Source organism: Lagopus leucura, unplaced genomic scaffold, assembly GCF_019238085.1.
Source record: "Lagopus leucura isolate 7727_CA_CO unplaced genomic scaffold, USGS_WTPT01 Super-Scaffold_1, whole genome shotgun sequence".
Classification (NCBI taxonomy): Eukaryota; Metazoa; Chordata; class Aves; order Galliformes; family Phasianidae; genus Lagopus; species Lagopus leucura.
The window spans coordinates 6138513-6165800 of NW_024962250.1; the positions used below are offsets into that span (position 1 = coordinate 6138513).

Here is a 27288-nt window from a genome sequence, read left to right on the forward strand (position 1 = left end):
ACTTGCAGACTGTTACTGATTCTTACTCGTCCCTGAAGAGCAACCTCTGCTAACACTCTTTAACAAACATTCTACGGAAGGGAACAGGGGAGCATTTTTATCATAAGGGCATTTACAGCCCAATTTCTCACATGGAAAGAAATGCAATTATCCATTTGTACTTTGCTCTTTCTCATTATTTCATGTATGTGTACATTGTACTTTGTACATCATGACTAATAGCAGTTAGATGCACGAATAGAAAAGGTAAAGCACAGGATGAAAACAACTCACTGGTTGAATGACTTTTATTTTCACATTCAGACAGCTGTACAGTTTCTATAAATAGATGTTGTACTATAATATTTACATATTTTCCTCACTCAATACTAGTATATTCCATTCAAAATAGTAGATCCCTGACCAAGCCAAAACAGCATTATTTCCAGGTTCATTTACTCAGAATCCTACGTTAAAACATACAATACATCAGTTTGCATCAAGAGCATTTTTCCAGGTATTTCACAAGTATTATTTTTCTCCAGACAGTCTCACCTTCCAGCATCCTGAGAGCTTTCCAGACAAGTGAAGTACAGTTCAGTAACAAAAACAGGATGCAAAAAACATTCATACTCAGTCTACTTAAAATAAGGAATGCGATGGATAGTATTAACTGAGGGAGTTTCATTACACATTAACACAGTATTTGAGAGATTCCTCGATATACAAAAGTACAGACTGAAAAAAAGCAATAGATTAAAAGTTTTGGAGACAGTAATCCTTTGAGCTTCTAAGCATATTCTGCATGTTACTACAGAAACGTCTTGTACAGTTACAAATCCAGAATTACATTGGTACATTACAAGAGCTTCTGCCAATAACAATTCCAAGTTATACATCTCCTTTCTCATTTTCTGGACCCTGCAATTAACTGCTATCAACTACACTGCTGGAATGCCTACAAACATTATTAAAACTCCCATCCAATCTAAAATCCATGCAATTGAAGGGATGTCAGGGGTTTTCATGATATGTCACTTTCAAATTTCCTTTCTTTTTTCCACTTTAGAAGCAGTCATCTCCACAGATGGACCAACTTAATAACCAAACTATAATTTTCACATGTGATATTTTAAGACTATAGTAGCTTAATTGATCATCTTTACCAAAAGGGCTTGAAGAAGCATGTATCAAGAACTCCATGACGGTGAGTTAAAGTGAACAACACAGAAGGAAAACAATAGAAAATATTACATTTAAACAACGTGCAGAACCAGACTGCTTTCACTGCACGAGAGAATTGGAAAGCAGAAGTCTGCAGCTGTAAAGTGGTAAGTCTGGAACAAGTACCACTAGAAACAAAAACCAACTGAACTTAAGCCATATTAGTCATCTTAAGAAAAAAAAAAGAAAAGATTCCAAGGAATGGCCAGAGTAGGCCATTCACAGCTGGATGCTGATGCTCAAAACTGTCTGATGAACAGCCCATATAAAAACTCCACTAAAGATGAATTCAGAAGGAGACTGAGCAATGAAGTCTTAGATTTTTCTATGGGGAAAGACTTGCAGGGTCATACATAAATAACGAAGTTCTCAGAGAAGACAGGAAAGTGAGCTCCAGTAACTGCAGTAAAAATGGAAATACTGCACGTCAGTGTGCCATAGGGTAGGTATTTCCCAATATCATGATCAACTGGAAACTGGTCGAGGTGGTTTGCTTTTGTTTTCTGCCTCTTTCCCACGAATGGCAGCCACATAAGAGAAGAGACACAGCACGGAGTAGCAGATCTCGTGAGCCTACAAGAAGTTTGAAAGGGAGATAAGAAAATTCAGATGATTTAGCATTTTACAAAATCCACTGCATGTTTTGTATTTTGTTGCATGCCTTTCTTTGTGAAATGACTGCTCTGGCTATAAACAAAATCTGGAAGAAGTGTCCCATGCTATTTTCTCACTGAAATAGAGAGGATGAACCATATAACAAATAAAAAACCTTTGAGATAAAACCATTAGTTGCTTGATAGTATAATTTCTTATATTTTTTTAAGAACAGTACACTAAGAATAAGTTAGCCAATGCTTTAGAAAAAAAATATTCCATATATTTGCTTTAGCGAGGAATTGATAAAGATAGCTAAAATGATGGTAAAACCAAACATCCAATACTACTCCTTGACTAACAAGATAGTAGGATTCTCCCTTATCACAACTGTGATCATTTTATGGTCAAGACTGGTAATCCTTATTCCTGGCTAACAAAAGTTTTTTGGATTTTGGTGTTTTGTTTTGTTTGTTTGTTTGTTTTAATATATGTGAATAATAACTAAATATTGTAATATATATAGATGGATATAATTTAACATGTCTATAAACAACACTACACATTTCATATGTATATATACGCAACAAAGCAGTTTTGTCACTACCTTAGTGCAGAGACTTTCACGTGCCATTAGCAGATTTACAAACAATACTTTTGAATGATTACGTCTCCTATTACTTAGTGGAAAATCTTTGCCTAGCATGTGACTGGCAGCACAGCTCAGTGAAGGTAATACAAATTCAGTTTATAACCTAGTTCTAATACTGGCTATTCTTCAGAGTTCTTGTCCTGTATGGTGAGGTTTATACTTACTGTCCTTGTGAAGGTGGCATGCATAATCATAGAGAATATCCTGAGTTGGAAGGGACTAAAACATAAAATGTCTCTGAATAGCTGTTGACCACTTTGGTCATAGTAAGTTGAGGATCCTCAGCACTTTGGAGCAGTAAATTCATTGTGAACTAGAACAACCTGATCTAGCTTTAGATGTCCCTTTAGATGTTCACTGCAGGGGAGCTGGACTAGATGACCTTTAAATGCTCCTTCCAACCTAAATGATTCTGTGATTCTCTGACCACAGAGTCCAACTCCTGGCTCCATACAGGACAACCCAAAATTCCAACCACTCTTCTGATAGTGCTGTCCAAATATGACAAGTTTTCTTATATTATAGGACAAGCTACAATGCTTCTGTAAATTATCATTCACTTCCATTAAGCTGTCCTGTTAAAAGATACAGCTTTCTGCTTCTTCGACTGCATGTTTGAGAAACAACATTCTTAGAGTACATTTCTCAGATCAAGTTATTCTTCTCCCTTTTTATGAAGTATGGTCAGCTTCCATGCAATTACCACATGTATGCAACTGTACTTCAGAGAAAAGAGCTGAAAACAATTCATTTATGATGATTATCACTGGCAGCTATTTCCTGCGTGTAAGATACATAAGCCTGATTACTGAAATACACGTAAAAGTGCTAAGCAAAATTATCAGCTGTCTGAATTTCAAAACTTTATACAAAACTGAACTTGAAAACACAGCAATAACTCAACTGTATAGAAAGAATCAATACTTAGACCATTCTCTTACATCTCACTGCTCACTTTTGTGAGGAGGTGGGAACTTTTCATAAACTCGGCTAACAAGACCAGGAATTTGTTTCCCTTTCCATCTGCTTTGTGAATTAGGGATTGTGTCCTGCACTGTCTTCAGTTTAATGCTTTCAATAGCATATCATGCTGAAGATATAGATACAAGCTAGCTGGATTGGTTTGATCTATTTAATGAAAGAGACCACACATTCTGCATTATCCGTAAGTTCCTCTAGTTACACAGAAACAAAAATCACCAAATTTTATAAGAGTTTTAACTAAGGGAAGACAACAAAAGAGCAGCTTGTGTTTCACTGCAATGTTAGCACTGCAAATCCTGCAATTTCAATGCAATTCTCTTCACCACATGGAAATGTAAAGGTATGTTCTCTAGAAAACTACCAGAAGGCATCACAGTTGACTCACCATTGGCGTCTTGTACTTGTGGCTCACCACTTCTTTAGTTTCAGGAACTAAAACCGGACGGGCAAGAGACAAAACAAAAAGTTCAAAAAACGAGAGGAAAAAGGGAAAGAAACAGCACAATGTTCCCATAGGAAAGGAAAGGGATGCACACAGACAGCAGGTGCAGGACCAGGGCTCCTCACTATCTCTCACTTCTAGGTACTCTTTCTTCTCTGTTTACATTATACATGTCCTTGACAATATTGATAATGAATTCCTCAGGTTGGCAAAAATATTTTATTGTTTACGTTTGGAAAACCATAATAGATATTGGATGGTTCTTAAGAGACCCTGGCTTTTCTACTAGTAGTTATTCCTGCTAGGCAGCAAAATTAATGACCAAATGCACTTAATGTTTGAATCCTTCTCTGCTGAGTAACGGATCTCATAAGAACTGTTGGACACTCTGTCAGTAAGCCAGTGAAATACAGGAAAAAAACAAATAGGATATTATAGAGAAAATTTTTCTAAGCTGGAAGATTATTTCACAGCCAGATTTTGAGAAATTCTAAAAATTCTCCTTTCTTCTGTTGAGGACACGCACGCTCATTTTTAACTTGATATTGTCAATGAAAACGTTCTTTGCTTTTGAACACATAGTCTTTAAATAGAACATAGATTTCAATTCCTTGTATTCTTAGAATATCAGGCTTGATTTGATTTCCTGAAGATTTTACACAAAAAGAAGATTAGTGCACTGACTAAAAATCACCCAGAAAATATCACGTTGCTCCTTTGCACTGTCTCAAACTAACAGAAAGAAAGAAGATAAGATAGCTATGGTAATTTGTCTTTTGCTTTCATTATAGAATGCACAAAAAAGCAGGCTGTAACTATCACCATCAGTATGTGCTGCATCCAAACTGTGCATCTGACCTCACACTTGGTCTACAGATATTGTTGTGAACAGATACCATCGGAAATCACCAGGAGAGAACAAAACCAACACTAAGAACATACAAATGGTAATTTTAAAATGTGTAATAACAAAACCAACTTCGGATACTTCCCTTCCAGAAAAGCTGAAATTTGCCATGAAATTTCTGTATCACAACAAAAAAAAAATATTTAGCAGCAGTATAGAAATTATTCAAAACCAAACCATACCAGATTCATAGGGGAAGGGTAAGTATTTTATTACACATAATACTAGTGACAAAAAAGAAAGAGGCAGATGAATTCAGTATGAGTAATTAGGAAAAGTCCACAACAAAATCTATCCATGCAGATGTCATCTTTTCAACTTATGATATGACACATCTAAACATTGGAGAGGGAGACAGATCACGCTCTAAGGAGCCAAAAGTAGGCAGTGCAGACTGGGTTTGAGAAAACTCTCCAGAAACAAACCAGTGCCCACCAATTCTAGTATGTCATGGTACTGTCATTCCTGGAAAAAAAAAAATACTGAAAAGTTCAGAATTGGATTTTAAAAATTAACGCAATATTTCTGGTTGATATTTCAATTCTGTTTTTTTGAAGAGATGGCTGTTATATTAGCAACTGAAAAATGAGGGATGTGCACACCCAGGCTACACTGCCCCAGCAATATCAGAGTTGGGAAGAGAAGGAGGTGCGCATCCAAGCTACCTTACCCGTTGGCACCAGATGTTCCAAATTAACTCCTTGTCACCAGGGAGTAAAGGTGGGAGTGAGGCTGTTGCACAGCCAAATAGGGTAGGATTTATACAGTTGTGTAAGTCTCACTGCCCATTGGATAACATACAACAGCTCATATACTCTTCAAAAAGCAGGAAGGGAAAGCTGTAAGGACCTTGTGCCATGAGACAAGGAGAGAAGGGAAGGTGTAAAGTCTTGTATCATAAGAGAGGGAACAGCACAGTGCTTAGGTGCTCTCTCCTCACTTTGTAGTCAGTAAGTTGCTTTTTCTTTAAGTACAGTACTCCTTTGCAGTCCTATTAGTAGGGAAAATTCTCCTGAGAGGACTGAGTTAGGAAGAACAAAAAAAGCAGGTCTAGATTTATACCCACAGAAGTCAAAGCGCTATCAGTGTAAAATACAGAAAGCAAACAAAAGAACAACACACACACACACAAAAAAAAAAACAAAAAAAAAACAACAACAAAAAAAAAACACAACAAAAACCACCCACCCAAGCCTCAAATTAAGAGATTAGAACAAGCACGTTTCTTCTAACATTAAGACTTATTCCTGATGCTGTTAAGCTAAGCGGATGAAGAATTATTAAGCACCACTCTGCAGCCTTTGGTTCTGTGAATGAAAATACGGTACTACCATAGAACAAGTTCAGGGGACATCACTTTACCTGCTGGAGAATGAAGGTTTTCATAGCAGCCATGGTGAAGGGGCCACAAGTAAAGCACAAGTACACAGCAGTAACTCAAATTCCAGGGGGAAGAGCCTTACATTTTTTCACCTACTTCAAATCTCAGTTTCCATTTTTGGGCAACAATTCCTGAGCTTCTGCTTGTACCCTGCTCTACAATTGCAACTTTCATGCTGATATTTAAACCTGGTGTTACCAAACAGACCTTTAATTTCCTGCTGTGTTATAGCTACAGTTAGAGCAATCACACTTGGCAGAATAAAATAAACAAACTCTGCACTGAGCTGCTTCTCATCAGACTAGTGTACACATCTACTGCACTCAAACTTCCTAAGAGGAGGCACTACTTCAAGACACTCCTTGTACCATGAATCTCATTGCAAGGCTCAAAATGTTTAACATAGCTCTGCAGCTTCGTTCTTAAGAAGCCCATGCAACTTGATGGCCAATACTGCCGATTCACTCTTAATAAATTTAATTTTTCCTCCACAGGGCAGATTCACACATCTTGTCATATTTTAACAAGTAAAAGAGTGCATATGAGGAAGTCACTCATTTATCCATGAGAGGTTAGCTTCTCTGCAACACCTTTTGTCTTTCCTTTTTTTTCTTAATTAGCTGAATGGATAAACTATAAACCTCATTTGGTCCATTTAAACTGACTGTTGTTAACAACCTCTACTTTGGGAAGAGGGTAGCTTTCACTTTATAAATGATTTCTCAGTTTTTCTTTCAGCATCCAACTCACAATTTATTTTCTCTTACTTTCAAAAATTACATTTCCTTAAGTTTCTTATCACAGTTCTAGATTTTCCTTGATTATAAATATTTTCTGTGAAACAAGAACAAAATATTTCCTAATAGTTATTAGTTGGGGACAAAAAGCTGTACTACAGAATCATTAGCAGAAGTTGACTGGAATAATTAAGTCAAATGTTGTCTGTCATCTTGTGCAATGTAAATCAGCTATTAAGAAAACACTTTGAGTTGAGAGTCTTCAAAAAATGACCCAAATATAATTTCTGATCCAATTATTTTTCTCAGAAAACTGCAGCCATGGCTTGAGCTAATTTTATGGCTTCTGAACTCTAATATTTGTAAAGCCTATCAATGTTTCACAACTTCAAGCAATTTCTATCAGAAGTAAAATGAATCACGCCCATCAGGGTGAAAACATATAAAAAGAATATGTAACCATACAATGCAGACATCTTTTGATCACTTACACTATTTTTGTTTTAAATAGGGGTTAAATACAATGATCTGATCACTTGAGCTACATACAACATTTTCAGGAAAGGAGAAAAATTTTCCATGACTTGCCATCCCAGATTTCTGAGAGATTCACTTACAGTGAACAATGTGCAACCAAGTGCCAGAAAGGTTATACCACTTCAATACCTTATAATTTTCTATCATCAGGAGGAGAGAATGCATTAATAATGATGAAGACATTAATATTAGCACTCTCCTTAAATTTCTTTTAAATTATTAGAGAGAATCCATCAGTCAGAATCTTCTATTCACAGCACTAGAGAGCAGTGAAGGGAGCTGTTTATTTCAATATTGTTTAGCGGCTAAAGTATGCTGATTTAGCAAGAGAACAATGTTGTAAATTTTATCCTTTTAGTAAAACTTTGAGACCTACACTTAAGACTCATGCAGATGGGTGGAAGAATAAAACAATACAGGTATGGGGACTATGTCAAGAGAAGTATATGTATCACTATTGAGCCACATCTAAAGCCATTCTTTTTTTTTCATTTATCAGTATAATCTGACTAACATTGAATAGAAACCCAGAACTTTTCCAAATTAGACTACAGGCAGATTACATATAATAGCAATTAATAACCTAAACGGCACAAATTCTCTATTTTCTTTAACTGTTGCTTTACTACAGTTTACCAGTCATACTCTGAAGCCAAAACCACAGTATAATGCTCGATCTTACAAAAGACCTTCTGCTGCACAGAAAAAAAATTAAACTCCATGTACAGTGGAGAATAAACATTTAGCAGAACTTTTCAGCAGTGAAAGCACAGCATGTTGAGAAAAATAAATTGCAAGTCCTGCTTTTTAAAAAAAAAAAAAAAAAAGTCAGAAGAAAAAGGAACATACCAAAGAAGATTCCTATGCATATTCAAGATTACCTGGTGTTTTGTCTGCTTCATGAAACTCAGAACACCTGATTTGTTTGCTACAGGAGAAGCATCTAGGCCACAAGTCTCACTATGATGGAAGTGCACGTGCAAATTTTTATGTGAAGTTCTCATCTCTCTGTTAGGTAACTTTTCAGTGGAATCTACATTTCCCTTCCATCTTTGAAACTACAGTGCAATTCTGAATCTAGAGTCTGGAAATTTGAGTTACTGCCATGTGAATACAGACCTAATATCAAAATAATGTAATTACCAAATTCCTCCAGGACAAAGACTCCTCGCACTGTATTGCACTTTTTAATGTGATTCAGCTCTATGAAAACCTACAAAAACAGGAGCAAAAATAACACAAAATTAGTAAGTTTTCCTCTTAAAATCCAAAAACCAAAATAAAACAAAAACATCACCACAGCAGATACAACCTGAAGTGTTTAAGCATACACTACCAGTTCATTTACAATTTAATATATAAATAAAGGGTGAAATAAATATTCAGAAGACAAACTGGCCACAATGCTAGAAATCAACAAATAACTTAAAAGTGCTAAGAAGCGAAGACAGCAGAAGATGAAGTACCTTCCGCTCCTTGCAGGAGGAGAAAGCATGGAAGAGAAACGAAGGAGTTAGTAACTCTGACATATCCAACATTGCTACCCCTTCAGGCACTCAAATGAGTTATTGCAAAAAGAATATCAACACACCTGAAATACAAGGGAAGAGGGGGACAAAAAAAAGCTGACTCCCAAATTTGCCACGATTTGTAGCCTCTGATCCATCCCAGTTTCTGCCCCTCCATGCATCCTCCTCCAGCACAGAGGGCAGGTAAGGGACACTACACTTCCCCCATCGTGACACTGACTCTTCTGACCGACCCGGCAGTCACTTTTAATCCAATGACAAACTACTAGCCATCTTCCTCTCTGATATTCTTGCACCATTTAACTTTGCATTACTGCTTATGATACATAACCTGCATACTTACACTTCAAACTGTCTCCTCTCAGTACCAGTTTTCTGCTTTAAGCAGCATGGGAGCATTTGGGACCCTTCTCTATTGTTTGCTCATTTCACACATGGCCACTGTCAGCTGGGCAGTTGCTTAGAAGACAAACCTTTTAACTCATTTTTACAAACATAAACCCCAAAAGACAAAATAATTGAACTACACAATGAGGTTTTTCAGTCTAGAGCCTAAATGACAAGATTGCATAAATATACAAGTTCTCTGAGCATATTAAGTTTGTTCAATAGCCAATATATTTCAAGATATAAAACAGTCCCTTTGCATATGCACAGCTCCACAATGATCAGTCAAGACACAAACATATGAAAGAACTATAGAAAGTACCATAAATAAATTCCACACAGCAGCGTCTAATATGCTTCCATTTCTAGGCAGGAGAAACACCATTACCCTAACAGTCACAGTAAGTCTATTTCCAGTACCTTAGAGATGCACTTGCAGTACTGTATTACAATAGTCTGGATCCATACTTTGGGTTCCTATGTACTTTTGGCAGTATGACCTTAGGATCTTATACTAGAGAAACTGCATTGCCTTGGAGAGAAGGGAAAGGAAATATGTGCAACCCTTCTGAATTCAGTACTAGAAAAAGTTACACAGCCCTAGATGTTATGCTACCCCCAAAAAAGCAAAGAGAATCACAACCACCCTTTTCTTCAAGAAACAAGCTTATATGTATCAACAGAGTTCAGTAAATGTGACCACAAGTCAGGTTGATCTTCTAGACTGTGTTTTTTAAATTGCTGTTGTTGTTTTAACCAGAGAACTAACTAATAGTCACAAGAGATTTTTTGATCAGCATCAAAAACTAAACTTCCAGTTACCTAAACAGAAAATCCGAAGCTTGCATCTGCTTACATTCAGGCACTCAGGAAAGGAAAATTAATCACATCTTTCTTTGTACGTTTTCACCCACATTTCGATGATTAAAATATTTTATTTTTTGAGGAATAGCAACAGACAAAACCAGGCAACATCAGAACCCTCTACTGTACTCAGTTTCCTCTTTCTGTAATATCCCCTCTAAAACGTTTTTGCTTGTAGTCTAAAGCACAACACTTAAAAATTGAATAGAAAGGCCTGATGTTTTGTCCAGTAGACTTGACTATTTCTGATCTTCATATTCTGTGTATAACACAGAATGCTGTGTTTCCACAAGTCAGGAACTATATGAGAATTTGTCAAAGTTATAGTAAGTTACCCATTTTCATAACACAAGAGTTGAAAGACATCCTCTCACTACACTGATTAAGGGATAGAGATGTTCTCCTCTCAGTCAGCAAACACACAAGCGTTTAAAGGAAATATGAGCTACTCACCCTAGGCAAACACCTTCTTCAAGATAGGGCATTCACTGTGGATCCTAATGTAAGTGGGCACGTGCCTGCTGCACTGTATTAAACTTCTATTTATTTATCATGCAGATGAATTCTTAACTGGGACAGTTACTGGGACCCAATATTAGACAAAATTTGTAGATTTCAACGTAGAATTTTGTGAATAGCCATCCAAAATCACAGGAACATTTTAACTCCTCCCTATTACAGCAGGATTTCCTCTGATCCTCTAGGCATGGACAAACTTGAACAGTTTTTCTTCCTAACCTTATGTGCACTGCCAGCACGGGAAGACAATTTGTGAACTATCACACATCAGAAACAGGTTGGTCCACCATGTATCTTAGATATCTCCTGTGCAATGGGGCAGCGCCAAAGTACACGTGCTACAAGTTGAGTCTTCAAAAACAGCTTCAGGAAACGCAGCACCATTCTGACACTGAAGCAGTGTGTTCAGTCTTATCAGGTAGGTCAGAACAGAGACCTTTTAATTTTTATTTTTTTAAAAAACTGAGTAGAAATCAATTAAAACATAGGAAGACTGGCTATTTTTATGACTTCAATCACAGCAACAGAAATCTTTTATCCAAGTTGCCTTGTTGAAAAGAGAGGCAAATACGAAGCCTGGATGTGGGATAAGAAAAGGAAGATGAAAAAGAAGCTGTCTGATGAGGTCCTACAAGGATTAGTTAGTTGGTATTGCCATCCAAACTGATTAAGAAATAGAAAAAGGCAGTTGTCAACAAAGTGAAACATCTGTAGAGTCCTGGGTTTGCTTACACTTTTATATACATATATATATATATATATATATATATATATGTATGTATGTATTCTGAAATCAACTGCCTTAGGGAGGAATTCGTACTATTTACATGAAAAATGAAAAGAACAATTTATCTGAAACAGTAGACCTTTTATTAAGAAAGCAGTCTGTTTGATGAGTGCTGGAATAAGAATGCAAACATCCTTGATGATGAAATTCGGACAGGCTATTTTTGCATGGTGCCACTAGGAGGAGTGTTTCACATGACTGCTAGTTACTTGTTCTTTACAGGCCCACAAATGGAAGACTTCTGATGTCTGCCCAGACACATTTTTTCGAGACTGAAGAAAACTAGGATAGGTCCTAGGTCTACTTAGGTACTCAATTCCCTTGCTAGTTAACACTGTAAATCTAATAGACTCAGGAGTTCAACATATTGAATTAACAAGTGTATTTTCCAGAACTGTGCATCAATCTACTTCAAATAATAGGAACTCATCTGATTGCAGCTTCATAAGAAAGAGGAGGAAGAGGAAGAATAACTTTAAGGGTGGGGAAAACAGTTGGTATATTTCAAAGGTCTGACCTGCATTTGCACAGACTGTCCTACAGAAAAGATGTACTAGCTTTCATCTCTGACAGGAAATTAGAACACCATTCTCCATCAGGAAGGACATGATAAATGTACTACACTAGGAGTGCTGGGGGTAACACAGGACCCAGTGTCTGTGATTCCAAATTCAACAAGCAATGTTGGACTCATAGTCCTACAGTAAGAATCAGCACTAGGTTTCTCTAAGGTTTCCTTCAAAATGTCATTCCAGCCTTGCAGGAAAAAAAAGAAGTCATATAGAACACATTTGAAATACTAACAGCAAGTCAGCTATAGTCATTCTAACCTGGTAAACACAAAGAAAACCCAAGGTGGTTCACAATACTCTAATCCTCACCCTGGCCCGTATGAACTCAAAGAGTCACGTGGTGCTGCTGCAACTTCAGGAGAAGTATTAAATAAAGACTCTGAGCATGTGTGTCTGAGATCCACATGAACTTCCAGTGGGATCTACACTGATGTTCATTCAAAAAATAAAGCTTATGTGAGGAGAAATATCTAATCAGGAGGAGAGGAAAAATAACTCCATGGAGGACTGACAGAAGCTTTTGGTTTTTGGTTTTGTTTTTTTTACACACATACACACTCTCTTTCTCTCTCTCTCTCTCTCTCTCTCTCTCTCTCTCTCTCTCTCTCTCTCTCTCTCTCTCTCACTTCTCCTGAAGGTTGATTCTACTGTCTAGCACAGCATGCAGTTAATGTCATATGCAAAACAAAAAACACAAAGCAAAATAAAAAACAAAAATCAAAGGAAGCAACAGAAACAACATCCACAGAAAGGGAGAAATGGCAATTCTAGTTGTGTTTCCTCCATTCCCACAAAATTTAGATGGAAAAGCGTCGGTAATTTATTCTCATTTTTGTGAATTACAGCAAGAGTTACTTTATCATTCTATTTTCATACTGAATTCTACAAACAATTCTTCATTTTTTAAAACAAGACAGAATACATACGATGCAGAAAGTTGCCCTTTGCACTTGCAATATTCAAACACTATCTATAAACCTGACAGTTTATGCCACCTGGACATTATCACAATGTGATGCTTTATGGCAGATTCCAAATGATCAATTTTTTCCATCCTTTAAGATCCTGTCTACCGTTTGCTTTGCATTTAGACAATTTTGTCCACAAACAACCAGAAACTGAAACCTCCATTAAACTTTTAGCTTTTTTCCTTCAGCTCATTACAGGTGTCATGAGGATCTCGTTTCAGTGTATTTTTATATTATATAAATAGATGTATTTATATGCATCCCCCCTTGCACTACCCCTTTGTTGGCAATACCTTTGGGAAGAGGAAACACAGATGATGCAGGTAAGCTGCAAAAAGCTTCATGCTCATACTGTCATCTTATAGATTTCCCCCATACCTGACTGTGCATAAATTTCAGGTTAATTCCTTCCAGTGTCACCTGCAGAAGACCTCCTTCGCCAGTTTTCATATCCTGCACAGGAAACTCACCACCCAACTCAGGGCCTGTGATATGTTAAAGGAAAAAAAAAAACGGGAGGGTGAAGAGAATAAACAGAAACAAAAGCAGTCAATTGAGACATATGGAAAATGCATAACAGTAAAAATAAATTTTAATTTGATGCACACAGCATTTCAGTAGAATCCACAAACAACAGACATCAGAACACCAGTGGATCTTTGAGTACCAAAAAATTTCAGCCTTCTTACATGCAAAGGACACCTGTGGTCAGCTCAGCCTATATTTCTTGTGTTTCATATTGTTGGGGGTTTTCTGATCATTTTTTATTAAATGCCTGGTAAACCATGGCATGGTTAAAAAAAAAAAAAAAAAAAGGGATAGGAGAACAATGCAATCACATAATACCGAAGACAGTATAACTCTTCAGTACAAAAACATAAGCAAGCACAAACTAGGCTTCAAAGTTTTGACCTTGGTGGTTTTTGATGGCATTACCTTGTATTTTAAGCAATCAAAAAATTGTGGTTGCATTGACAAATCAACAGAAGACATAAACAGACTTTCATCTATTTTCATCTAGGCATTTTTAGGCATTTCTAGTTTCTTTTGCATCATTCACTTCAGCTAGAAAATTTCTCTCTTTTTTTTTTTTTTTTCTTTAAACATCACTAATGCAGAACCACCAAAATGGGGAAAGGCTTTCAATACATTTTTTAATACTGCATTGTTGCCCCATTCTTAGAATAGCTTTCAAATATACTTTTACCTCCTCCACCCTCAGTGAAAATCCAGCCCATCCTCTTCCTCCTCAGATTAAACTGGACTAATATTAGGAGGAAATTCGTGTTTTTTACAAGCTACAACAGCTAAGCTGAATGTTGAATCCTTAGGATGCTGAATTTAAATGCAAGTAACTTTCTCAGTCATGCTGATGTCAGTTATGAATATAAAGCATAGATCCCTGAGATATGGCATTAAGATATTTGCTCGTACCTCAAAGCACAGCTTCTAGATCTAGCATCTGCTTGCAAAAAAGGAACACTCGCAACAAAAAAAAAATCATACTTGAAAACCCATAGCAACCCACTTTGCCTGAATCTGCAAAGTGACTCCAGCACAAGAGATGCAAGGGTCTTAAGAATGTAAAAATTAATTCACCTCCATGATTGTTACCCATACAGACACAGCACTTACGCCTCTCTGGGAGGTAAGAAAAACAAAAAGTTGCCCATCTCAGAACTCAATTCCCCAAAATTACAAATCTCCTTTTCTAGACTTTTTGACTCAACAGGAAAAGGAAAGGAATTTACGCCGATTATAATTATATTATTCTGTCTCACACAGTGATACTAAACAAGAACAATGTCTACAGGGGATAAGTTACATTAGTAAGGACACTGGACTAACCACTATTTGATTTGCACAACAATACTTTCCAATAAAAGTAAAGACTTGTGCTTTGGAAGCCTGCAGAAAGCAACAAATTCACCACTGTAGATTCACAGAGACATCTGAACATACTGTTAGACTCAATTCTCAACACAAAGTGGATACAGTTGTACACCCCAATCAGAAATAAAAGTTAGATAGCCGTGAAGAGAAAACAAAGTTGCAGCTTCATAGTATTTTCAAGTTACAATTTTACTGGTAGTTAGTCCTCCTTACATGTGGACTCTTCTTCATACAGGTGTTTTGCTTTTGCTTGGGTCTAGAATGAGGTATATGGGGGCAAGAATAATAGATGGCTAAGAATAATATTAAATCTGCTGTGTACACATGGTTGTGCAAAGTTACCTTCTGGTTTCCAACTTACAGGACATGATGCTTAAATAAACTAATAAAAAAGCCTAGATGATTACAGATGAAACAATAAATATTCCCAACAAGCAAATCTTGTACCTGGTTTAATGCTTTGCTGTCTTGCTGCTGCTCGTTCCATGCTGTCTTTTACACAGTAGTATAATTCCCGACACTACCATATAAGAAGAGTAAAATAATGTTATTTTCTCATATTACAGGGGAAGTGAATAGCAAGATTATTAAAAAAAAAAACAAAACAAACAAAAACATAAGCAAGCCCCGCGTGGCAATGTGGCGCACAATAGCAAAAGGCTATTAAAGATTAACCACAGATTACTTACCAAACCAAAGATTACTTACTATATGGTATTTATAATTTTGTAATTTCTCTATCAACTTGAAAAATAAATATTTTGCATCTAAACAGCATGAGCTAAGGAACAGGTCTCCCACTGGGTGCATTAGATTACTCATGAGAATGATGTTTACTCAGTTTCCTAGCGTAGAATAAGTTTCAAAACAACATTACAATCCCTCTCCCTCCTTCCCAACATTCAGAAAACAATGTTGCTGGTCATGCTCATATAGTTTATCTTTTTGTTAATTATCTTCATTTCCTTATGCCATATTCCTCAAACAATCTTCCTCCAATTCTCTAATATAACATAATAGGTAAATTGTAATCTCAGAGTAAATTTTAAGAGAAATTTCACAGAATCATAAATTGCCTGGGTTTCTACCCAGGGCCCCAACTACATACAGTTGACTTTCTAAGTAACTTCTTTAGCACACTCCTTTGTACTCCTTCCCTCAGTACTCACACCTGAGTTACAAGGACTTGGTCTATGCAAAATTAATTGTTTGAAGCAGAAATCTAAACACTTCACACTTCAAAAATAGTAGCCTTTCAATATGTCATTTGCAGTTACAAATCTTTACCTTTTGTTTGCTGATCATTGTGTAAGAGTTAATGGAGTTTAAGAGTTATTGGAGTTTTCCTAGTAGGTTTAAGCTATTTCTTTATACATGTAATTAATCATAAGGAGAAGAAAAGGGCTTTCCAAATAGTGGAGAAAGACATATATGAAATCAGCAAAACCAAACATGGGCCAATGAAAAAAAAAAACCAATCTATTTGATCAAGTTTTAGATTTAAAATAGCACAATTAACTCAATTGGAAGATACAACTTTATTTAGCTCTTACCCATGAATCCCACACACTGTTTTTGACATATTACTAAGTCTCCACGACCATTCAACACTTAGTAACTGAAATCCCTTCCTTCACATAGCACAGTCCAATCGCATATTACTCTTAGTTCTTCAAATAAAAAAACAAGTAAAAGCTGCACATAATTTTTAATTACATCCTGCTGTACTACTGCCTCCAGGTAGATGACAAGGCAAAATGTTACCTTCAGTCAGCGTTAAGCAGCCATTGCAGTTCAGTAAAGAGTACTGAATAGAGAATGCTATTATTTCATTAAAATACATGACACACCAATACAACATATTTGTTTTGCACTGTCTTGTCTGCATTAAATAAAATGTGTACCTTCTTTGTGTAGAACTTGTTCAGTTGTGTTTCCTGGCCATTCCTCCGCCACAGACACAGAACTTTTGTTTTGGGGCAGTAAGTCATGTTGATGAGTTTCTCATACCACCAACGTTCATACACAGTTCCAATGTTGCTTCTCAGCACAATGCAGTCATCACACACCTCAGTGCACAAAGTGTTAGATGAGTTAGATGAGATTTCTAATACTATTTACTGAATGCTACTATTTGCATTAATATATGTATGTTCCTTTCCCTACCTCCATGAAAAATATGTCTCCTGTAGTGTCTGTTCCAGCATGGACTACAAAAGTCTGCTTCTTGATGTGGCGGCTGCCGCTGGGCCTCACAGGGAGCTCCCGTCCATTCTAGGTAAGATAACATAGCACCATTAATGAACTTTGAAACCAACTTTCTTGAGAGGTGTCCAGTAGGTGACACTAGAAGCATTTTCAACAAGAGAAATGTATTTTTAACATAAATGAGCAGAGGCAATTTTGGACAAAGCCTTAGGCATGATACTCCAGTAAGTTTAGCCTCAAAAAGAGCAGCTATGAAAGTCACTGCAGCACAAAACAACATTCAAGACTCAAGCTGGTATCATGTTCAGTATGTGATAGTGAGGTGTCTATTTCCTATAACTATTAATATTGTAGTGAAAAGGTCTGCTTTTTTCCCAGTTAACAATAGGAGAATTTAATGCCCTTTCAGTGCATAAAACCAAGCTACAGTCTTAGCAAGAACAAAGGTTCCCAACAGTAGTAATATTAGGAAAACATCAAAGTTGCACAGAACTCTAGTGCCAAAATCTCACATTTATACCTATTTGTACTGCAGTTCCGATGGATGACTGCATAATATTATAAGCAGGGTCATACAGCTAACCATGGTCTTTATACCATTCATATGAAGGCAGTATTTAATAATCTGATATAATGATTTTTAATATTATTTTCATAGTGTTGCAGCTGAGCATTTATAGGATTTTGAATTGTTTTTTCCTTCCCTCTACTGAAGCTCCAACAGATGCATCATTCATCATGGTTTCACCTACCAGGTTAGCAAGCTTGTCTAGAATGTCATTTAACTGCTGGCTATGCAACAATCCAATATGTGATTTTCCCATCAGACGACGCACCTTTTTCCTAATATCATTCTTATTCACCTAGAAAGAACATATAAAAAGACAGTTAGTTACTCTTCTCTAATCACAGGCAACTCCCTCTGCCTCCTGAATTCAACATATTTTTGTTTTCATTGCTAACACTGCAAAACAACCCATCTGCAGTTCAACCATGCTAGGTCCTCCTTAGCCCGGCAGTACCAGCAAAAAATTGCTCATACTTCACTTTTCCCAACTATAGGACAAGAGACACTACATACAACAGATTTCCTGCCTACTCTTGCACAGCAAAGCAGCAATTTTATTACACCCCACTTCCCACTACTGAGATCAAAATTTCCAATTTCTCCACATTGCCACTTATCAACTTTATTCGCTCTCCCCTTCTGCATCCACTGATCAAAGTAACTGGTTATTATTACTGCTACTGAAAGTATCACAAGGATGCATGTCCTAATAGCCAAATCTCAGCCTTCTTCTGAAATAAAATCATTCCAAGTATACTCAAATTCCACCTTAAAGCTTATCTTTGTATTCTATCAGAAAAAAAAAAAATAATCAATCCTTGTTTCTTTCCCTGCTTTCCCCTCCAAAAAATTACATGAAGCAACTTCTCCACTGGTTGGATATCAGACCTTCTTAATCTTTTCACTACTATGGAGTGATACTTTACTTCCTCATATACAACATAAAAAGTTATCAAACTACCACTTATGTATATCCAGTCTGATTCTCAAGGTGTTGCACTAGCAGAATAGTGCACCAAAACTGTTACAGGATTGTCCTGGAAAAGCAAGTCTACATCTAGACAGAAGTTTTATAAGATTGATTTTCCAGTAACTTTCAATGGAAAATTTGCATTATTTCAGAAATAATTTAGATTAAAAGAAAGCTATTAGTAGCCACCTACAGTCTTAAGAACATATAAGACAGCCCACTGAATGAAAAAAAGGATTCCGTAAAGTAACTGCAAGTTTCACATCAAGCTATTGATATGCATATTCATAATCTGCCCATATTTTCCTTTCAACTCTGTCTTCCCCAGAATGAACTGGAATTTGCAGCTGTTAGGAAATCAGACTAGAGATGCTCTCTACCTAACTTGTAACCCATATTCCCGAGAGTCAGAATGTCCTCTAGAGGTGCTGGTACAGCTAAAAATTTCATAGCTTATATTGCAATGTATATGCATACCTATAGCATAGAACTGCTTAAACTAAGACAACAAACCTCAAAAGATCTCCAGGTTCTAAAACAATTTCCTCATTAAGATCAGATATTTCAATACATTATGTTAGTATATTGGTTTCAAGACACCACCACCAGAATACATTGGTTTGATATGAGCAGTGATCTATTAAAAAAAACAACCACTCACCTTTATCATAAGCATATAAGCGATCATATTATGCAGCAGCGTAGCCAACAAGCGGTCCTCATCATCCTCCAAACGCTTTCGATCATGTTCTCCCAGGGAAAGATACCTGCAAGAATAGTTAGTTGTGAAGTAGAGCATTTTTCATCCAATTCACTACAGCACTGGCAGGGGACAGAATGCTACTTATAAAAAGTGTATGGCAAATAAAATCTTCAAAAACACTAAGCCGAATGGACGTTTTCCAGTACAATGATGCATTCATCTATTAAGCATTCATTAATTACTTAGTTCAAGCAACTAGACTATGCTCAGTGGGAAAGTTCTCAGCAGCCCACTGGTCTTCCACAGTTGCAGCTTCACGACAATTGCTAGAAGAGGAACATATAAATCAGTACAAGAGTTGTCCTCTTTAGAGCTTTGCTTCTGCTATGCAGCTCCATTTAACTCAAGATAGAAGTGTGCAGGTCATCTCTTATTCCAGTTGAGTAGACAGATTTCAAACTGCTTATTTTTCCAGTAACTAGAAACCCACTGACTACTTCTGGCTACTTCAGCTAAGAGAGCTAATTCTACATGATAGCATGGCTATAGATGGCACAGACACAGGTGGTACAAAGAAAAGAGAACGATCAGACTTTAGCATGGCTGAGAAAAATAACAGTAGGCAATAAAGACAGCTTAGAAGTAGCACTAAGTAGTCACACATGTTTCTAAAGAGTTGTTTTCTCACTGTGGTGTTTTCCAGATTTTTGTTTATTTGTAGTACAAACTGTAAAAACACCTATTTACAATTTTGTCTTATGGGAAAGTTGAAAATGCACTTTCTGAAGATATTTAACTTCTTCCAAAACACTGGTATATCCCTTTTTTCCAGAATACACTTGTCTGAACAAAGAAATCCTTTGCTTTATTACCAATTGAGCCTATTCCGTAGTGTGATCAGATTTACCATTACTTCTTTCCCAAAAAATATCACGAGTGGTAAGAGAGACATGTGACAGTTGAAGATAGTATTTCAGTAGCAGGAGATGCTGACCAGCACAGAGACAAAAGGCTCATTTTGGGATAGTCAGTAACAGCACCAAAGTTTACAAAGTGACAAAATAACACATGCTACAGAAGTAAAATAATATTCTTTCTACTTTGTCAGCCCCGGATGAAATGAGAAAGAAAAGAGGGCCGCTAAGAACTTTACCTGTCAATCATCTCCTGTGGTCCTTGATCCATCCCCATTCCTTCTCTCTCTAACATCACAGCATCCAAAAAGGCATCTTCCCAAAACTGCATCTGGTCCCACAATGTTGAACGTTCTTTGCCTAGGAAATACATACAAAATTTGAGTGTTTATTCCAGGCAATTTCCCTTTTTTTTTTTTTTTTCATATTTTGAAAATACGACAAGCCAACAAACAATCTATATTAAAAAAGCAAAAACAAAAAGAGCAACTTTTAAATCGCAAACAAAATCACAACAGAGGAAAAGTGTAAAATTAAAGACAAAACAGACTGCTCTAATTCATGACACAATCTTTTGAAAAATTTATACAAAAGAATCTCTCATCCCTATTCTGTAAGAGATATACTTTCTTCCATATATTGTTAAACACTTTCGAAAGTGACAGGAATATTTCACACAAACACAAATCATGGCAAACACACAGAGAAGTGGAAAGACGAGATTATTACTCATAGAGAAGGTTTCCATTGCAGCATCCTCTAACTGGTCCCAGACAGATCCTTTATCCCTACCTGTATCATTTGAAGTGGGTAGGAAGAATGAATAGAAAGGATGAAAAACAGAGGAAGAAAGAGCTCTTGATTAACAGCAAGTCCAAGTAAAATACATTACAAACAAAACAATATACTGCTAATTAAGGGATGCACACTCTAAAACCATTAAACTTTTGAGTTTAGTAGCCTTTTATTTAAAGACTTAAACTTAAGGAACTTTTCTTAAAAGATCAGCATTAGATTTTAGTTTTCCGTGCATAGCTAAGTTCCTTCTATCTTCCTTCCAACAGTATGAAGTATTCTTACTCAAGAACAAGAGCCTTGTAAAAGCTGCACGTAATGCAAAGTACACCACCCTCCCTTCTTCACTTATTCAATCTCCCCAGCAAATCCTTCACTCTACTCTGTATGTCCTAATGGACTCTCCTATTCTACCAGCACACACAACAGGGAGTAGTTTAAAAAAAACAATTCTCTGGGAATGCATAAATTCCAGTCTGCCCCAGACATGACTCCAGTTTCAGTCTAAAAGATCCCCTTGCTCCCTCAAAAATAGCTTACCCAAAAGTCCTTCATAGAGATAGACTCGCTGGTTCCCATCCTCGGGACCTTTCCCTGGAGTACTGCCTTTGTTCTCCTTTACATTCTGCTTCAAGTTATGAGACTTTGCCTGAAAATAATATACGAGGTGTCAGACATCTCTGCAACCTGCAGGGCTGTTTCTTGCAATATACTGCTGCACTTAACAACTTGCAAGTTATATTTCGTGTACACTTCTCCCACAAATGTCTCCAAAAAAATGAAGTTACTTTGTTAAAAAATTAAGTTAATACACTCAGAAATCCAGAATCCAGACAGACAAAACAAAAAATGCAAATCCCAGACCAAAGGAAAGAACTGTTAAACCTCTTCCATTATCCTCTATATTTCACTCTTAAGCAGAAGTTTATCTGTGTTCTAACAACAAATATTTCCCACACTCAGGAAACAGGTGAATATCACTATCGTTATACAGATGTTGAGGAACACAGGAAAAAAATGCATGACATCTTCTCAGGATGAAAATAGAAAATGAATATTCACAAACAGAATAAGTTTACCTGAGTTTTATCTCCAAATCAGACTTCACATCTTTCATTTACCATTCATAAAGGCTCAGTAAACTTACTGATGTTTAGCAAATCATTATGTATCATTTGGTCTAAGAACTGTATGCTGGGACTGTCAGCAGGAACCACAATGACAAAGATGCCCATCTATTTCTCTATCACCAAGTAAACTACTTTATAATACCTGACATTCATCACATGTCACATAATCTGACTTCTTTGTTCTGAACATGTTGCAGAGGTGTCTTAAACTTTATTTAGTTTCATTAATCAAGTATAAAAATGTCAAAAATGCAGAAAAATTGATTTTTCTTTTTTTTTGTGTGTGTGTGTGGTGTTTTTATGCTGGTTACCAACCCACAAAGTCTAACTCCTCAGTAACTGAGAAGACTTTCTCTCAACTAAAGAAGCTGATGTTACATTATTTTCATGCTCTTAAGAAAAAACTGCAGTGAAGTACCATGATTTTGGTTGTTGTTTAAAATCTGAATACCTACCTGGTAAAGGCTTTTACAGTTCAGTGAAGATTATAACATAATGAATGCAATCACACCAACGTACAGATACTGCAAGTTGTTGTCACATACGGTTTACATCTTGACTTAACTAAGTCAAGTATATGATTACTTTCTTTGTAAGATGTATATTAAGAGGCTATACCAATAGTCAAGAACTTGAAAAACAAAATATGCTCTAAGAGCATTTGAATTTTACTGCATACATATCTTCCAGTTAGGAAAAGATAGTTAAAAGTTATGATTAAGCTGCAGGTAACATTAATGTTTTTAAAAAACAGAAGAACTGCTAACCTCCATCATCATAGGCTCATCACTTTTCTGTATCAAAGAGCTGCTCCTAGCAAACAGGCTATCAGTTCCTTTTAGTTAATTAGAGTCAGACAGTGCTCTTTGACTTTTTTGTTTGTTTCTTTCTGAAGGGGAATTAAATGTCAATTTGGTTGAGAGTAACATCAAGCAAGGGTGAAATTAAAGACTGCTAGAGCCTACAACATGATGTGGAACACAAATCTACTGTACTCAAAGAACCACATATTGCACAGCATATGAAGAAAGGCACACAGATCTAGCAAAAATTTAATCCTTAATATTTTGATATTGTAAATAATTGTTGATTAATCCTCCAAAGAGAATCAAATGCCCTTTTTCAAATACACACTAAAATTAAAATGATTACTGGGCAGGAATTTTAAAATAAATAAAGGTATGCAGCATTCTTACAAAAATAGAGCTAGTAGCAGAGTTCGTCTCAATTTCACTGTCTGACACAGTGCCCCTGGATCCTGCCAGATTGCCTCCATTTTCCACACTTGGGCCATCACCAGCATTGCTACTCAAGTCACTGTCTGCTCCTAGTGTCTCCCCAGAGCTGTTACTAACCTGTGGAGAAAGATAAAGCCATTATTCCTCAGTAGTCAAGACAGTGCAGACAGAAAAAGTTGTAATTTTTTTTTCTCTTACAGCATAAAATAATGAACAGTACAACTGAAGGCCACCTCTGCCTTTCCTTTTTCAGTGATACTGTTCTCACACAAAGTCCAGTAAAAGACAAAGAGTCCTTCAAAAAAATCCCAGAAGTGTTTAGTTTGGAACAGATCTGTTAGGATGTTATGTTACATCCCCCTGGATCGAGCAAGGTCAGCTAGAGGATGTTGCTGAGAACCATGTCCAGAGAGGTTTTGAAAATTTCCATGCATAACTATTCTATAACCTTTCTGGGCAAGCTATTCCACTGTTTTACCACTCTGACAATGATTTTTTTTTTTTTTTTAAAGTATATTCTGTTCAGATGGAATTTCCTGTGCTTTACTTTTTGTGTTGATCACCTCTTGTCCTAACAGTGGTTGCTTTTGAGAAGAGTCTGACTCCACTGTCTGCACTCCTTCCTGTTTAGTATTTATACACATTGATAAAAACCTCCCTGTGCCTTGCTTTCTTCAGAGTCCCAACTCTCTCAGCCTCTCCTTATATGAAAGATGCTCAGTTCTTAATTGTCTTTGCTGCTCTATGCTAGACTGCCTTCAGTGAAGCTGCCCTTGTATGGGGAACCCAGGACTGGACATCCTGCTAAAGCGGAGGTAAGCAACATCATCCATTACTCTCCTCTCACACACTAGGTTAGTCATCCCACTGTCTGAGTTAACAGCTCAGTTAAGCATAATTGCCCCTTTGTAAATCCATGCTGACTACTCTCATTTGTATTCTCATCTTTCATGCGTTTGGAAATGCTTTACAGGAGATTTTTCTCCACCTTCTTTCCAGGGTCTGAAATGATGGTGACCAGGCTGTAGCTCCCCTACCTTTTTTCTTGCCCTTTTTGAAGGCAGGAGTGATGCTTGCTCTAACTTCTTCCTCAGAAATATCCCTTAATCACCATGATTGCTCAGAGACAATAGCATCAGCCAATTCCCTCAATGTTCATGGCTGGCAACTATTAGGCCCCATGGACTAATGCATATCCAGTTTATTGAAGTGTTCCCTAGCCTAGTCATCTCCATCAGTAGTAAGTCTTCCTTGCTCCAGCTCCAGGCTTCTTCAGATCTCATAGGCCTGGAATTCCTAATGGCTAGTTTTACTGGTAAAGACTAAGGCAAAATAGGAACTGAGTACACCAACCTTTTCCATTTGTCACCAGTTCCCCTGCCCAATTAAGTAATGGGCCCAAGTTTTCCCTAATCTTCCTCTTGTTGTTTACGGACTTGGAGAATCCTTTCTTGTGGGCATTCACATTCCTTTCCAGATTTACCTTCAGACTCCACCCCTGCAAGATGGTACAGCAAGTGTATATTCCTCCTGGGTCACCTGCCCCTGCTTCTACCTGCTATGCATTTCTGTTTTACGCTTCAATTTAATTAGGAGTTCCCTGCTTATCCATACATGTCATGTGTTGCCTTTGCTTGATTTCCTATTTGCTGGGATGGAACCTTCTTGAGCTTGGAAGATTAGATCATTGAATACCAAACAGCTCTCCTAGACTCCTTTTCTCTCCAGAGCTACATACCACAGAGAATAATTTCTACATCCAACAGAGAAGGGCAAAGTATTATTCTTGTTACAGGCTGGGAAGAGATTATGGAAAACTAAATATTCACAGGTATGCAGCAGTTTAGAGAGAAGAGAAACCAAAAACAAGAAGGAAATTCCTTGAAAAATGCTGTATCAGATAACATGCAGCAGGGAGAAGTCTTTTTTGTTGAATGCATTTGTATTCCTTTTTCTCCAGGCCCTACAGCTGATCAGAAGAAGCAGACATATTTGCACATGGTTCAAATGGCGTAAGGTAATGTATCAGAAAATTATTTCTTGCTTTTAATGCATCAAACAATCTATTTTTTTCCTCTGGCTACAGTCTTTTGAGATAATTTGTATACAACTAAGTCATATTTATAAAAGGATTGCCAGTTCCATAAATACGCCAATGTGCAGGAATACATAAACGCAACAAGTATCATATATGACAGATGCAATCTGCTAGTAAAACAATGTCAGATAGACATTCGCCACCCACTCAGAGGCTCTGGACAGAGACATCATAGGCACAGTATGTGGTGTCTGTGATAGTATGCAGTCATACTGTACACAAAACATAAGCATGAAATGCTCTTCACTTTACCAAGAAATGAATCACATCAAGATTTCACTTTGGGTATACCCTACCACTGTGCTAACTTCAGAATCCTGGCTGGTACTTCGGACCATAACTGATGGTCCTCCACTGGGAACAGAGTCAAAATCACTCTTCTGCAAGCAAAGACACAGAGGAAAGAAAGGTCATATCAGTTTAGTTTTGATCATCACAGAAAAACCACCATCTCCCACTCCATTGGGATCTTAAACCACATGTGATATGCTTCCTTGACTGATTAAGACAGATAAACAGAGACTACTGATTGCAAGTCAAAAAAGTAATGGGATTTTACAATTGAAGAGTTAGCAAAGACTAGTACCCTAAGGGAAGAGAAGAAAAAATTTTTCAAGATGAGCCTTGCAAGAAGTCTCAAACTGTACAGGTTTCCCACAGGTAAGCAACAAATAGAAAAATCTTCTATCTTAACACATAAAAAAACCAAGCAAAGGAGCCACTGACCTGAGAACCTGAGGCCAAACTGAGGCCACTGTCTGCACTGATTTGGGATTTTTTCTCATCTGTTTCTCCCAAATCAAAATGCTTCACACCTTCTGGCCCTGTGCAAAGGAAAAAGTAAATCATTATTTTATCAAGAAAAAACAGTACAGCAGAAGGCAGGTGACAGACTGAAAGCAGGAACAGTATCAAGAAAACAAATTTACATTCTCATTCTTGCATGTTTTTTGTTTTTTATTATTATTTCTTGGTACTGTTAACAAGAAGGCCAGCAGAACACATCTGCCATTCTTTGAATTTCAAATATTCCAAAGGCATAGCACAATGTGACTGTTATTTAACAGTACCTTTGTTAGTCACTCAAGAGAGAAAAGACAACATACAAAGGTTAAATAGCTCCCAGTTACAGTAACACATGCAGAGCAGTTGCCATTCAACTCTAGGAAGCCACTTCCTTAATTCTTGGAAAAATAAAGGATACTTAATTGCTTGAAGTCACTATCCCTTTTAGAACAGCTAATTTGCTGAGTGTCTGCAATTCAGTTTGTTGGACAGACCGACTATTAAGGCAATAAGAGGCAACACATCACAAGAACATCATTAGTGATAATTGGTGTTACATCAGTAAGAATATCAAGGAAGAAGCTCGTATGATGCTGAACTTCATAACATGTGCCAATTATGTAACAAATGGCTCTCCAGAGTTGGCAATCACATAGGTCAGTAGTGAGAGAGAGAAACAACAAGCCTTAAGTCATGCATTCATAAACCCACCCAACTGAATAAACAAAATAAAACTATAACAATACAAAATAAAAAGACAGAGAGAACTTTGTGTTCTATTTCCCATGCAGTTCTGGAATCACATCATCTATTGTCCTTTGATGAGATGGCAGAAGGAAAAGAATGATGGACAGGTAGAGCCTGAAAAGAAATTTGGATAAGCACTGCATGAAGTAAGTAATGAGGCAGGAAAAGAATGTGT

General features: G+C 36.9%; 1 protein-coding gene across 13 annotated transcripts in view; it reads right to left on the reverse strand.

The window, feature by feature from the left end:
- Positions 1–271: 271 nt before the first annotated feature.
- MADD (MAP kinase activating death domain) overlaps positions 272–27288 on the reverse strand; it is a 70451-nt gene continuing 43434 nt past the window's right edge. For 8 of the 13 annotated variants that reach the window (XM_042872003.1, XM_042871982.1, XM_042871966.1 and 5 more), the window contains 15 exons: positions 26307–26404; positions 25877–25960; positions 23441–23599; positions 21655–21763; positions 21049–21111; positions 20559–20679; positions 19364–19469; positions 17917–18027; positions 17123–17230; positions 16861–17025; positions 15404–15476; positions 13442–13548; positions 8581–8650; positions 3819–3865; positions 272–1776 (listed from right to left, as the gene is read on the reverse strand). In XM_042872003.1, the coding sequence (XP_042727937.1) occupies positions 1669–1776; positions 3819–3865; positions 8581–8650; positions 13442–13548; positions 15404–15476; positions 16861–17025; positions 17123–17230; positions 17917–18027; positions 19364–19469; positions 20559–20679; positions 21049–21111; positions 21655–21763; positions 23441–23599; positions 25877–25960; positions 26307–26404 (1529 nt within the window). In that variant the 3' untranslated portion in view covers positions 272–1668. The remainder of the gene's footprint in view (positions 1777–3818; positions 3866–8580; positions 8651–13441; positions 13549–15403; positions 15477–16860; positions 17026–17122; positions 17231–17916; positions 18028–19363; positions 19470–20558; positions 20680–21048; positions 21112–21654; positions 21764–23440; positions 23600–25876; positions 25961–26306; positions 26405–27288) is intronic. The other 5 variants (XM_042872027.1, XM_042872011.1, XM_042872018.1 and 2 more) reach the window with 1 other exon arrangement.